Source organism: Lepisma saccharinum, chromosome 1 (genome assembly GCF_977018435.1).
Source record: "Lepisma saccharinum chromosome 1, izLepSacc3.1, whole genome shotgun sequence".
Classification (NCBI taxonomy): domain Eukaryota; kingdom Metazoa; phylum Arthropoda; class Insecta; order Zygentoma; family Lepismatidae; genus Lepisma; species Lepisma saccharinum.
The window spans coordinates 107,306,141-107,325,002 of NC_139229.1; the positions used below are offsets into that span (position 1 = coordinate 107,306,141).

The following is an 18,862-nucleotide window of genomic DNA, read 5'->3' on the forward strand; positions in this document are numbered from 1 at the left end:
AAGAACAGAGAATTTGAACATTATTTAAATTATATTGTAGCTGAAAAAATTGTATTCTTTTTCCAGGATAATTTAAGAAACATTATTATCAACATAAAAAATTCTGGAAACATCTACTTTGCCAAAGGAGACTTTATTAATGCAAATCGCAAATATAAAAAGGCATTACGATATATCAAGTGGTAAGTATGGCCAGTTACTTGTAGTAAATGGTATAATTATTAATATACCATACATTCCTGATGGATTTGAATTGATATACTTGATCTTACTGTATGGATTAACATGTTTTCATTTTGTTGCCATAATTAATGTTTTCACTTTGTACATTTGTAACCGCTGTCAAACTGAAAATTCTTCAACTTACCAATATGTTCAGCAACAAGGTGAATAGGAATTTTATGAATAGAAAAATCAAGAGATGATGATGCAGCAGCAATTTTATACAGACGTGAAAAATGGCCACTAAATTTAGTATTTTTTGTTTGCTCAACTGCAATATGTGATTTTGTAACTCCATTATGACTATCCAGTGAGATGATGATTTTTTTCAGTTCGACTAAAGCTATGACGTATTTATTTTACCATTTTTTCCTGTCAGTAATGAGAGCATTTCTTGAATATCAGCTTTCTGAAAATTTCTAATGCGTGTCGTAGCTGTAATGGCTTGGCACTCGCTTGCTCATGTCCCCCAAAAGGACTGCGTTGAGGTACACACCTGACCAGATTAAATAACAAAAATGGAATATGTTTATAGACCCATAACCTTAGTGATTGAGAATTGCAGACACAAGGGAAGATTGGACTTACCATGTTTGGGCATGCAGTCTCTCGAACCTTCTCTCTCTCAAGATCTTCAGCTCTCCTCTCAAAGTGATCTGACCCTTTTCCAATCACTGCCAGCCCTTTTTGTCCTGTCGCATTTCGCAATTGCATTGCATTCACCCTGGCAGTGATGGAAAACCCCTCTCTCATCATCTTTGAGTTGCGAGACTCATACCTGCACCGATAGACATTCCACGAATGTTACTGTCTGACGACCATGTTTTCACTATGTTATTTTATACCATGTATATGAGATAAAGGTATACCTTGTTAATATCACACCTGAGCTCTTACAGATGGCAGGAGCAGCTAATGTTCATTACCGTGAACAGTGTGGTATTGAATACAAGAGGCAAGGGCCAAATGAAGTGACTGAAAAGAGAAGGCAGGTGAATTAGGAAACCTGATGAAGGGAATAGTATGAAATGGAAGGAAACAAAACTGGAGAAGCTGAGACAAGAACTGGATAGGAGGATGACTGCTCAAATGTTGCTAAGTGCAGCAGAAGGCTGCTGAGGAAAGACATGGTGGGAGTCAGCAAAGCACAGCTCATGATAGAAGGAGTGGAGAAAGCAATGGAAGAAGAGAGTAAGAAAGAAAGTGCAGAAAGCTATAGACAAAAAATAGTTTATTAATAATATTGTTTTCAGTAAAAAAAACAAATACAAACTTCATATAAAGACAACATATGTTTTGCCTTTCAATATTTACCACGTGCTATTTCTTTAAAATAATTGTTTCATCGCCTACATAATTTTGTACAATAGTGAAAACATTGTCTTATCATTAATAAAAATATTGCAGTGTCTGATTATGAGGAAGGTGGAGGCCAGATAATAATTGTTAAAAAAATAAAATCCCACTTTTACTTGTAGGATGACAAATTATTGATATGAGTAGGTAGTATTTGGCCAGATGTTTTGTTATTTTGGTCAGTTGAATCAATAAGTTTGACCACTTGACCAGTTTCCACCCCTGTTTATACAAGTTTATTGGAAAATTATGTAATTCTTGTGTCAGATTTATCTACCTCAACTCCCAACACCCAAACTTAACTGAGTCAAGACAAGGATCATTCATGTTGACTTCAATCACTCACAGTCAGTAAAATTATACTGGTGTATTATGTAACTGCATGTTTTGCAATTATTTTCAATATTTTTCCTTTCCATTTCCTTGTGCTAACTTGGCTGAGCACATGAAGTGATCAACTTTTGATCTCACTACCGAAGTTTCTGGGTTTGAGTCATGTGTGTTTTATGAGTCTCTCTTCATCAATTTTATCTAACCATTGCTTATGCTCATTATTGCAAATAGCAAATAAGAAAAATACAAAACAATTTCTCCTTAGTTATTTTTCTGTATTGTACACTTTTTTATGCAGGTTTCATTCCTTGGAACAAGCAGAAAATTTTAGTTCCAACGACATAAATGACGTGAAGTTCTCATGCCTTCTCAATTTGGCAGCTGTGAAACTGAAGTTCCAACAGTATCGTGAAGCGTTTGACTTGTGTAATAAGGTGAGTAGTTTGTTTTGTATTTTTTCATATTTTTTTAGCTTGCTATCTTCAATTTTTTAAGGTTCACCAAGTGAGAACAGAATTAAAAGCTCTTGGTACAAATATTTTTTTTTTAATGGAGATATTCAAATATTGTCTTACGCTATTAATATTGTTTGCAGAAATTGAACCGAAAAATGCAGGTTCGAATTGGTTTAAATTACATCAACATGTGACATAACAAACTGTCATATGTGCTGTATTGGAAAAAAACATTATTCACTATAATGTTGAGGGTTTCTACTTTCCTGGAAATTGTGAAAAAATCAGGAAAAGTGTTTTTACACTTACTAGGTTTTTGGAATGGATATACAGGGTGTTTCACTTGCTCTTGGCTGCTGATTTTCGCTGATAAAAATCAAACCACAGTTTGGTCCAAAAAAATATCCCTACCCAAAGATTTTATTGAAAGCACATGAGAATGAAAACTAACCTAATTCTATTGAAAACAAGGTAGTATTTTTCTATCATCAATTATCTTCTTCTACTATCCATTATATTTTTCAATATTTGTGAAATTTGTCACAACATTTTGTGTTCTATAAGAGCATGTGACCACAAGACAGGATCCTGGGTTCGACTCTCGGGGTCTTTAATCTTAGGTGGGAATTTTCCCATCTACAGGGTCATCTGTTTGGGATGTCAGAAAAGTATAACGCTGTAGCTTTTATGTTAATGTATATGTATCGATGCAATTTGCGGTAATGTACATGGCAAAGATGAGAGTTTGCAACAATGACTTCCGCGAGACAACGCAGCAGTAGTTCATAGTGCAATCAGCAGATGGCATGTATAGAGGCGGTACGTGCACGCTCAGTGTTCAGTGTTGATACAGAGTGAAGTGAAGATTGTCGTTACACCACAACAACGTGCTCAGTGTGTCGTGTGGTATGCCAAATTTTCGAGTGTGACATAAACTCCCGACTCTCCTACACATGTATGTACCGTTTACAACCAATAAATGTTCATAGTTTCTAGTTAATAGCGTTTTACTTTTCTGACATCCCAAACGGATGACCCTGTATATCCCTACATAAGTCAATCTGGGACACACACTCAGCCTTTCATAAATGGGGGAAACCGCTAAGGGTAAAAGTCGCTCAACAGTGGTGCTATTATAGTCATAACATCTCCTACGTACCTCATGGCACACCCCTTAATTTTCTTCCGTGCCCCCTCAAGCACCCCCTATCTGATATGTTATAAAACTTAGTGTATAATAAGATGTTTCAATCCAATAATAAAATAACAATAAAATACTGTGTCCTTGTTTTCAATAGAATTAGGTTAGTTTTCATTCTCATGTGCTTTCAAAAAACCTTCAGGTGGGTATATTTTTTTGGACCAAACTGTATTGGTCATAAAGTAATGAAATTTGCTACGGACATACCTTCGTGTATTAGAAGCATGGTGACATCATGTTGGAAGTGGTCTCTTAATTGACTCATTTCACCATGTCGGGAGGTTGTAATTGTTGCACAGCAGTAACACGATATGCATACAGCTTTGCTTTTTTGACAGCTCGTTAACATGTGCTTGTGGAAAACTCCCATTTCCTGCTGTGACAGTCTACGCAATAACTTCTTTGATGAGGCTACACATCCAACAACGTTCCCGTTGTTCCCAATTTCTTTACCAAATATTGAATGGAAGACTTTGCACCTGGTTTCCGGACCCCAAATTGTGCAATAAATTGTCTCCGTCATGCCTTTATGGACTCCGTTTTGGCATTTAACGGCAGAATCACCCAGATGTATGCACATGCCCACACAAGGACTAGGAAGACTGTGGTGTCATCTCCAATGATGTCACCTTGCTTCTCATACACCAAGGTATTTCCATAGCAAATTTCATTACATTATGACAAAAACTTCGATTTTTATTAGCAAAAATCAGAGGCTGAGAGCGACTGATACACCCTGTACATTACTTTTTCTGAACCAACTTGTTGCTGGGAGATAATTTACATTAGGAATGGGACAGATTTATAATTATCCAAAATTTTGAGGAATGAAGTTACAGGCGCATGTATGTGTTATTCAAGATTTGCTATTAACATTAGGATTGAATTAACATTGAAACCTGCTGTAATTAAAAAAATATTCATGCAACAGTCTTTTAAATGAAATGCATTTTGCAGTTATATATATACGGTATATTGCTATTTTCTTTGGATAATCCAAAAAGAATTAAAAATTCTATTGTACACTTCGCAACATCTTATTTGACCGCCCAGAAAGAAGTCTAAGTCCTGAAATCGTAAACTTAGCAACATTGCACTTCGGCTCCAGGTGAGAGTAGCCAACTTTGAGTAGGTCCTTCCACTAGACGAAAAACGCTGCGGTGACAGGTTTTCAATTTAACACTTTCCATGAACTTAGAAACTATAAACCGCTATTATAATACACAATCAAACTGAAATAATAAATTGGAAAAAGAACCTTGAAGGATATTTACGATTCTGCTTGCTCGACTTGAAATTTGGGGGGTTTGAAACACTGACTAGAGTTTTTCTCCACCTGGAGGAAATTGCCATCAAGTTTGTGCAGAAAGAAGCAAATTTGTGAGTAGTTTATACGACATTTTATTTACAATACCTTGCATAATATCGACCAGTTCTCAAAAACATATATTTTACACGACATGTCAAGAAAATGTGCTTGAAACACAGGAAGGTGGGATTTTTGTATAAACGTCAACAAGTTTTTAAGGGTATATCGCTGCTATTATTATTTTTCATCAAACGTGAAAGGTCGCGGGTTCAAATCCCACCCTCTCCTCTTTCTTTTTTTTTTTTTTTTTTTTTTTTGTTTGCTGAACAGATACCGTTGATATTAGAATATTTACAAAATGAATCCGATGCACACTTGAGGGACGTCCCTTCTGCGCATATTTCCCCTTAGAAGTTGGAGATTACCAGGATTTAAAGTTAAAACTTTTCTTTTTAGTTATTGTTCATATGTTGTGTTAACACACAAATCACATATATGTATTCAGGATGCAAAATGTAATGTTATTTAAGTTATGTATTGTTTGCTTTTCACTGACACCTATAATATTGATTACTTGATTTCGATATACTAAAAAAAGATATACAGTTATGTTAAGTAGTAACATAGTGCAGTACTGTAACGAAGGAGAGCGTTTAAGGAGTTCAAATTGCTAAGATTGGTAATTTTATGTCCGTTCCTTCGTAATGACTTTTGTCAATCCCCTCACCACCATCTTACCATATGCGTCTAAAACTAATAGTAAATCGCTAATTAACATAAATAAATTTTTATTGAAACGAAGGCCGATTCGATAAGAAACTACTAATAAGTATTTATTGATGAAGGAATTGGGAGCATAAAAGTCGAAACATTAATTTGCCTCAAACATCGCTCTGAAGCTCGCAAGTTGAACGCTCATTCACCCCACATTCCACCGGATGCAGAGCCGAGCAACCAGAATTTTCCACTCGGCTCTGCACACTCAGCAAGGCAACGGCCCTCGCCAGCGGTGAGTGCACCTCCACTGTAAATTTCCATCTGCATCCAGGGATACCCCAGGTGCACAGTGGAGGTACAAAGTCCACCAACCTATGACTCAAATCCAATGTATAAAACCGCTGGAGACAGTAAATCGATCTCTCACTTCGCTCCAATATCACCACCAAACTGATCGACGAGAAGAGGACGACGGCCTGCTGAGAGATCGCGACACTACGAGGCGGCAACAAGCGAGAAGTCCATAAGCAGTCCGGATTAAGCCAACCGAAGAATCTGCAAGAATAAAACAAGTCGCCGAATTGCCTGCCGTCTCTTATCGTCATCTTCGATCTCTCCAGCGGACACCTGTCACCGTCGCCGACGCCAGAAGCCCAGGGCCAGACCAACAGCAAGGGGTGAGTAGCGTTCAACAACACAGGCTCCCAACAATCCTTCATCAGCCTCCTTAAGGGTAGAGGTGGTTAGCCAAGTCAAACTTAAGACCTATAGTATTTATCTGAGCTACGTCCCGGCGTGACTCGATCCCGTACCTTACCCGACGTCACGCTACATGGTGGAGGTGCGGGGCATATTGACGTGTGTGGACCACTGACTTCAACCTCTGACACAGGACACAAATATTTTCTATCCGTTGTTGACAATTGTACCAGATTTGCCATAACTACAACCCTTCCCAACCATGATGCCAACTCAATAGCTAACGCCCTTGTCTCGCATGTTTTTCTCATTTTTGGTCTTCCAGAGACGATTATGCTTGACAGGAGCTCCCCGAACTGTAGCAAATTAATACAGGAATTATCCAAAATTACTGGTGTCACATTAAAATTTGTTGATACTGCTGCCCACTTCAGAAATGGTGTCGTCGAATCATCTTTTCACTACTTGAAATCCATCATGAAAACTTATGTGGTACAAAAACAAGGTAAATGGCATGAACTTTTGGCTAGCGCGACCCATGCCCACAATGTAAGTACACATCTTGGCATGAACAACTCCCCCTATTTTTTGCTATTTGGACAACACCCTAGGTTAATTGCAGATGCTGTTCTCCCTACTAATCCCAACACCACTATCCACTCCAATGAACACAGAATAGAACAACTCCAAGCCGCTCGAGAACTAGCACACAAACATTTAGCAAAGCGATTTGAGCAGCAAAAACAATGTGCCGACAAAAAGACACAACAAACAACCTACTCCCCTGGACAATTAGTGTATATTTTGGACACTACCCCTCATCCCCACGTACCCAAGGCATTTTCCTCTTCCTACAAATTTCAAGGGAAAATAATTTCACAAAACGACGCCAATTCCTATTTGGTGGAATACACCGATGGTCGTGGCAAACTGAAAACTGATGCTATCACGATTCACCGTTTGAAAACAAGGCACCTTGACTCGGACGAGTCTGTCACTTAAATATTCAATTTTTCACCGTTGCACAGTCCATTCACACTTTATAAATATTCTTTTCGCACCCACATGTCAATATAATACTTGTATTTTCGCATTTTTTTTTCTTCGCAACGCGATTTTTTCACCAAGCCGCACACAACAACGAGCACATGTAAAAACGGAAGTTCCGACAGTTTGATTCACATAGTACCCTCTTCTTCCTGTTCCCTCCTCCTCAAATACTGTACACATAAAAGAGTCGGGAATTAACTTTAAAAGCAAGTTCGAAGACTAAAATAAACTTTTAATATTCCACAAAATAATAATATAGAAGTAGAAAGTAAAAACGGCCAATCAGGAACGTAGTCTCTCAACTGACTACTGGTTGAGTACGTGAATTTTCCACTCGCTTGAGACAACGCGATTTTTTTTTCCTGTCTGCAGCAAGCAGATGGTAAAAAAAAAAAAAAAACTCGCACAAGTATCTGCGCATGCGCGACCTACCCGTAGACGAATCTCGCACAGCTGACGATGTAGCAATCGCCTCGGCTCGAGCAAATACATCGCGGAGCGCAAAACGTAAACAAATGGTAATAAAATACAAACAAATAAAAATGCAGAAGTTTATATTATAAACTATTCAGTCTCGAGAATCTCTTGCATTACAGCTTGTTATTCCTTCTCTTTTCAAATTTATCATTAGTGCTCTTTTACCTTTTTATTTGAGTAGCTAACTCGGAAAACATTTTTTTCATCACAAATCTCATGCTTAATACATATTTTTTTTTATGCAAACTCAGTTTTAAATTTGTATCTTTGTCCCTTTCAGGGTTCACTACCGACAATGGCAGTAATGTTACTACTTTCCCTTTTTTCCCTCATTTTTTCGGTCACCACGGCGACTGAACATGTGAAAATCATCTCGGGAATTTATCTGAAAGAACTACCAGGAACCATCCCTTATCATTATACCATCCCCATCTACTATAATGTGAAATTAGAAATGCCTAAACCCCAGCACTTCCCATCAACACTACATAATGCCATGTGCAACAAAGGCGACGAAGATTCCAACCAATGTAAACTTGCGGTCCAACTCCAAAATTTTCATTCACACCTTTTTTCACACCTTTCCCTCTTCACAAGACCCACTCCCAACACTTCCGTAGTTAGACAAAAACGTGCACTCCTTGGCTTTATAAGTAGCATTGCTAACTATTGCTGTGATTTTGCCACTACTAAGCAACTAGAACCCTTATTCCAAAATGCTCATGAAGTAAAACAAACGATATCTAACATTAAACTACAACTGCAAGCTAATCATATTTTCTATCAAAATTTAACTGGTGAAATTCACTCTTTCCAACATCAGATTGAGGATGTTTTTACTGAATATGCTAACCACTCTGATAGTTTGGCTAGAAATCAGGCAGCATTAATTAATAAACTCAAAAATTTAACAATCAAAGATGCGCATCAAGCACAGGCATATCTCATCGAATTTATGACCCTAACCTTACAGCTTAGCCAAATTTTCACCCTTTTTGAATATGAGAATACCATTAACAATTGTAAACATCATTTTCTCTCTGAACATGTAGTATCTAAAGCAACACTGCACCGAGACTTGAAAAAGATTCAAAAAAATATTCTTCCTACTGGATTTGATATAGCGATTCCTCTCACCCTTATTGACATGTATTATCAGATACCACTGTCCCAATGCAGAATTTCTGCTGATGCTGTCAATATTGAGTTGAAGGTGCCTATCACTTCCACTCAGAAGAAATATAAACTTTATTTAGCAATCCCTGTCCCCTTTTCATATCAAAATTTAACATGCGTAGTGTCGCATAATCCATCGTATATCGCCATTGATGATTCTCATAATGTTGTCACTATTAGCGGTACAGACCTTGAAAATTGTCAGGTCCATACACAGAAAGAAATTGTGCCTTCTGCCTTCTCACACAGGAAGACACGATGGGCTCAATTTCTGTTTTTCCAAATTGATTCAAGCAACAACCGTGGCTGATACGATGAATGGGTGTACCTACACATGTCACGAATCCCACCTCACTGATGTGGTCAAATTAGATTTGAATGTTTATGCAATAATTAATCCTCCTCCTACCATCACCTTTTTTTATGCTAATGGCTCCACTTTACATTATAATCTTACCACTTTTCACGAACCCGGTGCAGTATTGTTACACGTGGCTTTTCGTACAGATGTACTTATCACCCCTGATATCAAAATTCATGCTATCTTTCCTTGTGGTTTCGATCATTCAACCATCCACCGAACAATTCATATCCTTCCTGCTGCCTGGACCAACAATCCCAATTTTCTACTCGACACCCATTATAAGATTTCCCCCCTTGTGAATGCAACGGCTCTTTATCATAAACAATGGACATTTCATATCCCTCACCTTAACCTCTCCCAATATAAAGTTCTTGACATCCCTCCTATAACTCCACTTTACAGACATGCGGATTTTCCTATCATTATAATTTTTGTCTGGCTCACATGTCTCACTCTAGGTGTCATATACCAATTTAAACTTCTCCACATTCCCCTTTTCTTATGTTTTACTTCTAAGGCTCGTGCACTTACCCCTCATGACCTTGTAAAATCTCCTGCTCATACAACCACCTATCTCTTCTTAATTTTCATAGCTCTGCTGCTTCTCTGTATTTGCATTACCTACATGTACTTACGTCTAAAACGTCACACTTCTTGCTGTTCATGTTGTCACCGGCGAACCCCATCTCCTCCTAAGACATGTTCTGTCCCTATTATTAGTTCTCCTATTTCTGTAGCTGCTATATCTCAACGTCCCGCACATTCCCCACCTCCCCCTCCCACTCTTCGTCAACTTACAACTCCCACTCGCTTAGCTCCTCCTCTTCCCACACGTATCACCTTCGATGATGGCTACTGTCTACCCACCCCTGTCATTTCACTTATGTCACCTTCGACTCCAACCTTTACTCTTCCGCACTTAGGCGAACACCTTTTATTATAACTTCCCCTTCCCTACGCTTGTCGGCTCCCCCTTGCACAACGTCACCATCTGGCCATACTACACTCACGGCGTTCTCAAGCTTCTCTTCGGCAGTTCCGCATAGAGCCAGTCACCCAGCAGTCGGTCAGCGAGGAATTATCATGGCGCAGCAGTCATCCTGGAGCAGCTGTACAAGCAGCCAGCCAGCAGCCATCTATTGCAGACATCATGCAGTCCTCATGCGGCTCATCATGCAGACATCATGCAGCCAGCCAGCCAGCAGGCATCCTATTGCAGCCAGCCAGACACCATGCAGACATCATACAGCCAGGCACCCTGCTCATATTCTATTGCAGACATCATACAGCCAGCCAACCAGCTGACATCTTATTGCAGACATCATGCAGTCCTCATGCGGCTCATCATGCAGACATCATGCAGCCAGCCAGCCAGCAGGCATCCTATTGCAGCCAGCCAGACACCATGCAGACATCATGCAGCCAGCCAGCCAGGAGCCTTCCCATTGCAGCAGACATCATACAGCCAGGCACCCAGCACATATTCTATTGCAGACATCCTGATGCAGACATCATGCAGCCAGCCAGCCAGGAGCCTTCCTATTGCAGCAGACATCATGCAGCCGGCCAGCCAGCAGATATCTTATTGCAGCACACGATGCAGACATCATGCAGCCAGCCAGACACCATGCCGCCATCCTGCAGCAAGCACATAAACATGTAGCCAGCAGACCACAGGCAGCCTGCAACTCAGCATACCACCAGCGGTCAGCATTCCAGCTGAACATGCAGCCAGACCCATGCAGTACAGCTATGCCGACAGCTTCAACTTTTTTTTTTATTTTATTTTATTTTTCCACATTATTATATACAGGGTTTTTATTTTTCTTTACTCAATGTACTTTCAATTATTATTTCCAAATATACTCTACATAACCATCTCTACTCTGCTTCGTAACCACTCACAGTGGATACATCTTGGCCAGGGGAATGATGAAGGAATTGGGAGCATAAAAGTCGAAACATTAATTTGCCTCAAACATCGCTCTGAAGCTCGCAAGTTGAACGCTCATTCACCCCACATTCCACCGGATGCAGAGCCGAGCAACCAGAATTTTCCACTCGGCTCTGCACACTCAGCAAGGCAACGGCCCTCGCCAGCGGTGAGTGCACCTCCACTGTAAATTTCCATCTGCATCCAGGGATACCCCAGGTGCACAGTGGAGGTACAAAGTCCACCAACCTATGACTCAAATCCAATGTATAAAACCGCTGGAGACAGTAAATCGATCTCTCACTTCGCTCCAATATCACCACCAAACTGATCGACGAGAAGAGGACGACGGCCTGCTGAGAGATCGCGACACTACGAGGCGGCAACAAGCGAGAAGTCCATAAGCAGTCCGGATTAAGCCAACCGAAGAATCTGCAAGAATAAAACAAGTCGCCGAATTGCCTGCCGTCTCTTATCGTCATCTTCGATCTCTCCAGCGGACACCTGTCACCGTCGCTGACGCCAGAAGCCCAGGGCCAGACCAACAGCAAGGGGTGAGTAGCGTTCAACAACACAGGCTCCCAACAATCCTTCATCAGCCTCCTTAAGGGTAGAGGTGGTTAGCCAAGTCAAACTTAAGACCTATAGTATTTATCTGAGCTACGTCCCGGCGTGACTCGATCCCGTACCTTACCCGACGTCACGCTACATTATATAGTGAGTGACAAACAAAAAATTCAAAACCTCATAATGATCGTTAATTCGTCACTGCTATGTATCTAAAATGTTTGTCTTCTTTGAACAGAAAGTACGAGTATCAAACTTTCCGCACTAACTTTGCAATATTCGATACCACCATTACAGACTTAGCTGTATTTAACTTGATTGTGCGCATTCCACGTGGCATGTGACTTCCTCCTATCATCGAAATAACTTTCTCTTACTATTTCCTTTCCTCTCGTGAAATAGAGACCAATGTTAACTTCTTAGCACGGTGGATAAACTTTACACCCAACGATATACTCCTGAAAAAAATCCTGCCTAGGGGGAGAATCGAACCTACAACCTCCCTCGTAAGAATCAAGCATGCTGCCTCTTCTCCAGGTAGCTCATGTTAAAATTTGCTACCAGTTTGAAGAAACCAATTCACAAATAATGTCATATCTAAAATTTCCTCATGGCAATTTTCATGAGGAAACGAATTCAGATAAAATCGAGAAACGCTGAAAGGGAAAAATGATGAACATGTCTATTGGCGTTTTGTCATATTTTGTAAATTGTGTAAAAATTCCGTGTTTTGACCAAGCATTCGTTTCGTTACGAAGTATTTTGTTGTTTGTTTAAAGTAGGAAAAGGAGTCATTTGAACCAGACCCCGTTTGACAAGAAACTTCAGCTTTTTTCCAAAGACTGTATGAAAAGAGAGAGGAACGTATGAAATATAAAATATGTGTGAAATTAAAACAATGGAAACCTTGAAAGATAATACTAAAGAACTTCAAACTATGAAAAACATATTTTCGTGGTGGAAAACTCCAAATCATTTTCGAAATATGAACTTGATATTTTTCTTCATTATGAAGTGGAGATATAGGACGATACGATCCCTCAGCAAGAAAATTTTAAGTAAGCTACCTCCAACATTTTCAATGGTCATAATTACTAATTAGAGTCCGGAAGTTGATGAAAAATCAACTTTTTTTCTGACCCTTAAAAACAATGCTAAACCTGATATCGTGTCCGTTTCCCTTCAGTTAGAGCCGGAAAACACTTTCTATTTTACATTTTTTTCATTTTTCGGCCTTTTTTTGGCTTTTAGTTTATTTGTCAGTATTTTTAACAGTTTTTGTTACATTTTTACTTATTTTTTAGGTTTATTTTTCTCCTCCCCTGTTGTTTCGTGCATTTTAAATGCATGTACTAGTAAAACTTACATATTTAGATTTCTTGACATGGTCCTTTTAGCAAATTCACCATGATTCAAAAATACGGTCAATGGAAAAGCATAATATTATTCTTAACTGAAATGTTTGGCAATGGATTAAAATTCTTTGTGTGAAGATCTGCTTTGAGGTTTTTTTCTGAACACTATTATCGCTTTAATCTGTAGTTTTAAAGTAAAATTAGTCACAAAATTAAATGCAATTACACTCTGGTGTTCGCGAAACAGAACTGTATTTTCGGATGCTGGCCGACTACAGTATCATAGAAGGCCCACTCTGAAAGGAGATGAATTGGTTGATTTGGTGTTTTAAGTCAACTTTATGCATAGTAAGGCTAATCAGGACTAGACTTACAGTTTAAAGTGGGATCCGAACTGAGTGCATAAAATAACGTGAACTGTGTGGTGTAGGGGGATCGTTTGCTTATGGAATGGAAGGTCATGGGTTCGAACCTATTTCTTTGCAAAATCTTTGTCGGGAAGTAAACGGCTTTGGACGAGAAAGCTTATCTACGCTTCTTATATATTTCCGTTAATATTTATGCGATTTATGTCCGGCATTTCCGGATGCAGAAAGTTGACATGTAAGTTCTTAATATGTGTTAGGTTATAACAGCTGAATGAAAGGAAAAGTATTTTCTAAAATCCTGCCAATCACTGAAAGATTAAATACATTAATAGAAGCATTACTTGAGGCATGCACAGTGGCGACGATTATGGAGTGCGGAGGGGCAGATGACCCAGCACTATGCTAAACATTATCTACCAAGGGAAAGAAACTGTCCTTGCCCTCCCCCTCCCCCCTCCCCCCATCAGTTTTGAAACCCAATCGCCGCCACTGAGCTTGCATCGCATAAATATTTACAGTAATATCATATAATATTATATTACATTATTATAACAATTCGTACTCGGTAAATAAAAAGGAAAAAATAATAAGGAAAGGGTGGGATTTGAACCTACGATATTTCGATCTTGACGAAAACAGTAAAAAAATGAAAGTGTTGTCATCTAACCAACTACACCAGGAGATAACTAACAGAAAGCTCAGTAAAACACGTTAATCTCAGTTGAAGAAACATTGTGCCAGAGTTTCGAACCATTTTTCGCCAAGAACCAAGGAAAAGACACACTTTGCAGAATCGTTTGGTGTTGTGCAAGGTATCTTTACTAAACATTTTGCATAAAATCATCATAAATTTGCCTTCTTGCATTCAAATGTGACCGCAATTCTTTCCAGGTGGATGAGAACCTGTTCAGTGTTTCACAATGCACATACATTTTCCTATTTTCAAATTCAGAATGAAGAATCTTGAAATATTTTCAACATTCGTATTTCCACTTAACAGTTTTTTGTCTACTCATATATTTTATTACTGCTTTAGGGTATCTTTACTTGATGGAATGTGAAAGAATGAAAAAAAAAATACAAGAGCGTTTTCATTCAGGAAGAAGAAATGTTGCAAAGTTGGCTACTCTTAGTTGGCTCTGAAGCGCTGTGCTGCCAAATTTACGAATTCCGGACTGAAATTTTTCAGGGCAGTCAAATAAGATGTTGCGAAGTGTACAAACTTTATTCAATGTTGAACCTTTCTTTTGTATTGTTACTGTTTACTATGGTGATTGTAGTTAACCCTAGCTTACCTATGCCATATGAGAAACATACTTACCTGAGGGGTCCTCACAGGGTGACACTTTTTTATCATTAAAGTTCAAGAAACCATGTTGAATCACTGCTTCTTTTTTTAATAATATATGTGCAGTTATGTATTAATTATAATAATTATAAAAATATTATCATTATTAATCAGAAATACATAATAATCAATTAATGCATCAGTGTTACACACATATTTTACCATTCATTAAAACTCTCAAAAAACATAATATTTTTTCTTTAATGTTTTTTTTTGTTTGTAGAGGTGTAGTTACAAAATTACCAACAAATTGTACTGGCATGAATGTCTCGAATAAGACACATTCAAAGATGGCAACTGATATGCCAATCTAGTGCATTTTGCCTTCTATTTACATTATATTTATGTTTTTATGAACAGAAGTAATACAGAAATATTGGAATCACCCTAGGGAACAATGTAATTTACTTTCATTTTTTTTAAAAATTATCACAGTTGAGAAATCAAAAAAATATAGGTGGTGGGCCTGACAGGCCCCGCCCTCTGTAAACTAGTAAACTAGTGTTAAGTGGCAAATATAGTCTTGTGTTAAGTGACATTTGTCGATTTCTTTACTTAATATTACAATCAACTACCCACTGGGAACATTTGCATTCACTAACTGGGTTGAAGCACAATTTGAGGCACATAAAAGAAAGTTGAAGATAATATGAATGAGTTTAAATCTTTGTACTTAGTATTTATTTGTATTTCTATAATTATATTACATTCTGTGGCTCTATTTTTGACAATTTCACTTCATAATGGCATTTTCTTGTGTTTGAATACCTTTTCCAGGCTCTACAGATTAAAGACAATTGTGCCAAAGCAATGTACAGAAGAGGCCAAGCAAATTTTGGTCTAAATGAATACGAACTAGCTTTGAAGGATCTAGAGACGGCTCTATCTCTAGCCCCAAACGACAAGTCCATTATATCAGAAATAGAGTCCGTTAAGAAAGCATGCAAGGATTATTTGGTCATTGAGAAGAAGCGCTACCAGAAGATGTTCAATTAACAAAACATGCATGTTAGTGACAGACTAATCCATCGTTTGTTTTTTATAAAGTCTACTTGTTGAATGAATCTGCTGTTTGATGTGTGGGTGTGTAGTGGTAAGTCTTCCTTTTCTTTTTACCTTATCTGTGTACATCACTTTAGATTTTTCCTTAACAGATAAGATATGTAACAAGGTTTTTAAAATTTTGTCAGCTGGTACTGATTTATTACATGGATTTGGCATTGTATAGAGACATTTCCAAATTATTTTATTGATCCAATATTTATATAAATAGGCTATGAGTTAAATCTTCATGTTATTACTTTTTTGATACAATAATTGAAAGTAAATTTGATGTACACCTTTTTTTTTTAAATACGTAAGACATCTGACTGCCACATGGGAGAGCCAGGGTCTCCCTGATGGCATACTGATAATGTTGTTGCCTTGTAATCAAGGGGTACCTGGTTCGATACCAGGTAAAGACACATAATGGTTTTAATCCCACTTTAAACTGTAGGTTCAGTCTCGATTAGCCTTTCTGTGCATAAAGTGGATTTAAAGCAAAACTGAAATGAACATGAGAGGCCTAGGTTTGATTCCCAGGCTAGACGATCTTAGGTCAAAGTTTTTCTGGCAGTGTTCCAGCATAAAGTTGCTCTGGGGCTCACCCAGCCTCTTACCTGGTGGAGAGGAGGTGGTAAAGGTGACCGGAGTGTGATGCTGATCACATCACCTCCGGTATGGCTTAAATCAACCTTATGTGCCTTCATGGCATAGCTTTACCTTTTTTTACCTTCACCTTATTCCAAAGGCACGATATATCAGAACCTTCTAAAGTAAACTTCAACGTGACTTTGAGGGACCAAGTCCTTTAAAGCAGATTTTAATTGGGTCATTGCATTAAGTCTCATGTTACGTGGCTTGTGAGACCACAATTCTGGGCTAACTCTGATAATTTAGACCTACCAGCTGGAATCGAACCTGGGATTGTTTTTATTAAAGCCAGTAGTATTAACTGTTCAGCTACATGGGAGCTCTTAAATGAAGCATCTAGTTGCATATATTGAGTTAATTAATTGAGTTGGTGTTTAAGTCCACTTTATGCACTGTAAGGCTAATCGGGACTGGACCTACAGTTTAAAATGGGATCCGAACCACTATGTTCCTCCACCAGGTATCGAACCCAGGACCCCTTGATTACAAGGCGACAACGCTACCACTGGGCCATCGGGAAGGCCCTAGTTACATATATTTATTAACCTTTAGATGTAGGTGTATAGAAGAATTCATAATGCTAATAAAAGTAAGTCTCAAGAAGAACTTGAATATCATTGAACAACAACATACACATAAGGACCTCAACAGTGGCATAGTGGTAATGTCTTCACCTTGTAATCAAAGAGTCTTCAGTTTGATACCTGGTCAGGCATGCAGTGATTAAGGTTCAGTCCCAATTAGCCTATGGACTTAAAACAAATAATTTATTGTTAGTAATGTTCAAAGAATAACATAACAATTGTATTGTCTTTTTATAAAACATTTTCAGGTACCCAGAGAAATGTGTTGCATCTCCTTGTGACCCAAGTGTGTAGCATGTAGAGTGACTTGTATGAACTGAGTGACGTGACAGAGATTCTTCCTACCTATATAGAACCAAACCTGCGTGGTGTACAAGTGTTGGCCAGAGTATAGGAGCATGTTAGTGTGCAACTGAATTGCGTTCATTGAGGTGTATGTGTGGAATAGAAGTTTTCAGCTAGATATGAATATATGATGGTATAGTTATATGCATATATATTTTATGCAAATAATTTATAGCAACGTCTTTCCATATTTCATTCCGATATTGTTGGGGTGGACAGTTGGTAGAACTTATTTTTTTGTGTAATTAGCACTATCAAAGTAGTTATTACATATTGTTAAACTTTCGTGTATGTGAAGATATGATAAGTGTGTGCATACATTTACTGACGTCTCTTTGGAAGATGAGATCCTGTAGTTGTTGCTAGTTAGTGTAATATAAAAATAGTAGCAGATAAGTATAAGAAATGGGAATACATTATCACTGCCAGTTAGGTTTGATACATGTTTATATTTTGTAATGTGTCTGTCAAGTTGACATGTGTTTGTTTTTCTTTTGTTGTACAAAGTAATGGTAGAATACAGTATTCTAATAAACTGAAAAAGTAATGGTACCAAGCTGTCTTGTACAGTGCCTCCTAAAGTATTGCTGCGAGAACAAAACTGTTAATGTGCGGTGCCACCTGATGGTTTACAAAATAAAATAGCACATGTGCTATTAATGAATATTTTATGCTGTACAAATGGTGTACAATAGAGTGCTGCATCAAGGCATTGTTGCTCGATCGTCTAATAGTTTGCATGGATGACACTAGATGGCTAACGGAATGGACAGTTTCTTCGCTCGAGCGAATAATGCTCGAACATTCAAACAATCAGTAATCAGTATATGCTCGAAACCCAGTAGTTCACGTGTAACCGTAATTTTTCTGTGGTATTGGCCCTTCAAACATGGATCGTGAAGTAAAAGATGCAGTGAAATTGAAACTGAAGTGAACATAGTCATCATCTTCATGTTAAAATGTAATTTTAATTTAGTCCATCTTTACAACACATAGCAATACATGAAAATGAATAGATAATTATGGGCTGAAACTTTACACATATATTTGTACGATTATTGTCCCATTGACAATAATCTATATATTCGAGCGAATTATGCTCGAGCCTGAGAGATTCGTTCGACTATTTTTGAGCGAAAGTGGTCCAATTCAGTATTCTAGTGTACAAACAAGGAAGACTTATAGGCTCTTATATATTTTTAATTCTTCTACAACAATACATCTTTCTAATGGTCTACATACACTGCTGGCATCGATTCTGAAAGCACAACACTGTCTCCTGTGCATATTCTCTGGTATGCTTTCATT

The 18,862-nt window shown here is 38.2% G+C and overlaps 1 protein-coding gene across 2 annotated transcripts in view; it reads left to right on the forward strand.

Annotated features, from left to right (window-relative positions):
* Positions 1-18,618, forward strand: part of LOC145999142 (peptidyl-prolyl cis-trans isomerase D-like) — a 37,132-nt gene extending 18,514 nt beyond the window's left edge. Inside the window, exons 6-9 of one of the 2 annotated variants that reach the window (XR_014443371.1) lie at positions 67-182; positions 2,210-2,345; positions 15,708-16,023; positions 17,458-18,618. Coding sequence is in view for 1 of the 2 variants with exons in the window: in XM_083136080.1 (XP_082992206.1) it covers positions 67-182; positions 2,210-2,345; positions 15,708-15,926 (471 nt within the window). In the remaining variant the exon portion in view is untranslated. Of the gene's footprint in view, positions 1-66; positions 183-2,209; positions 2,346-15,707; positions 16,163-17,457 lie in introns of those variants that run through there. The other variant, XM_083136080.1, reaches the window with a different exon arrangement.
* Positions 18,619-18,862: the final 244 nt, after the last annotated feature.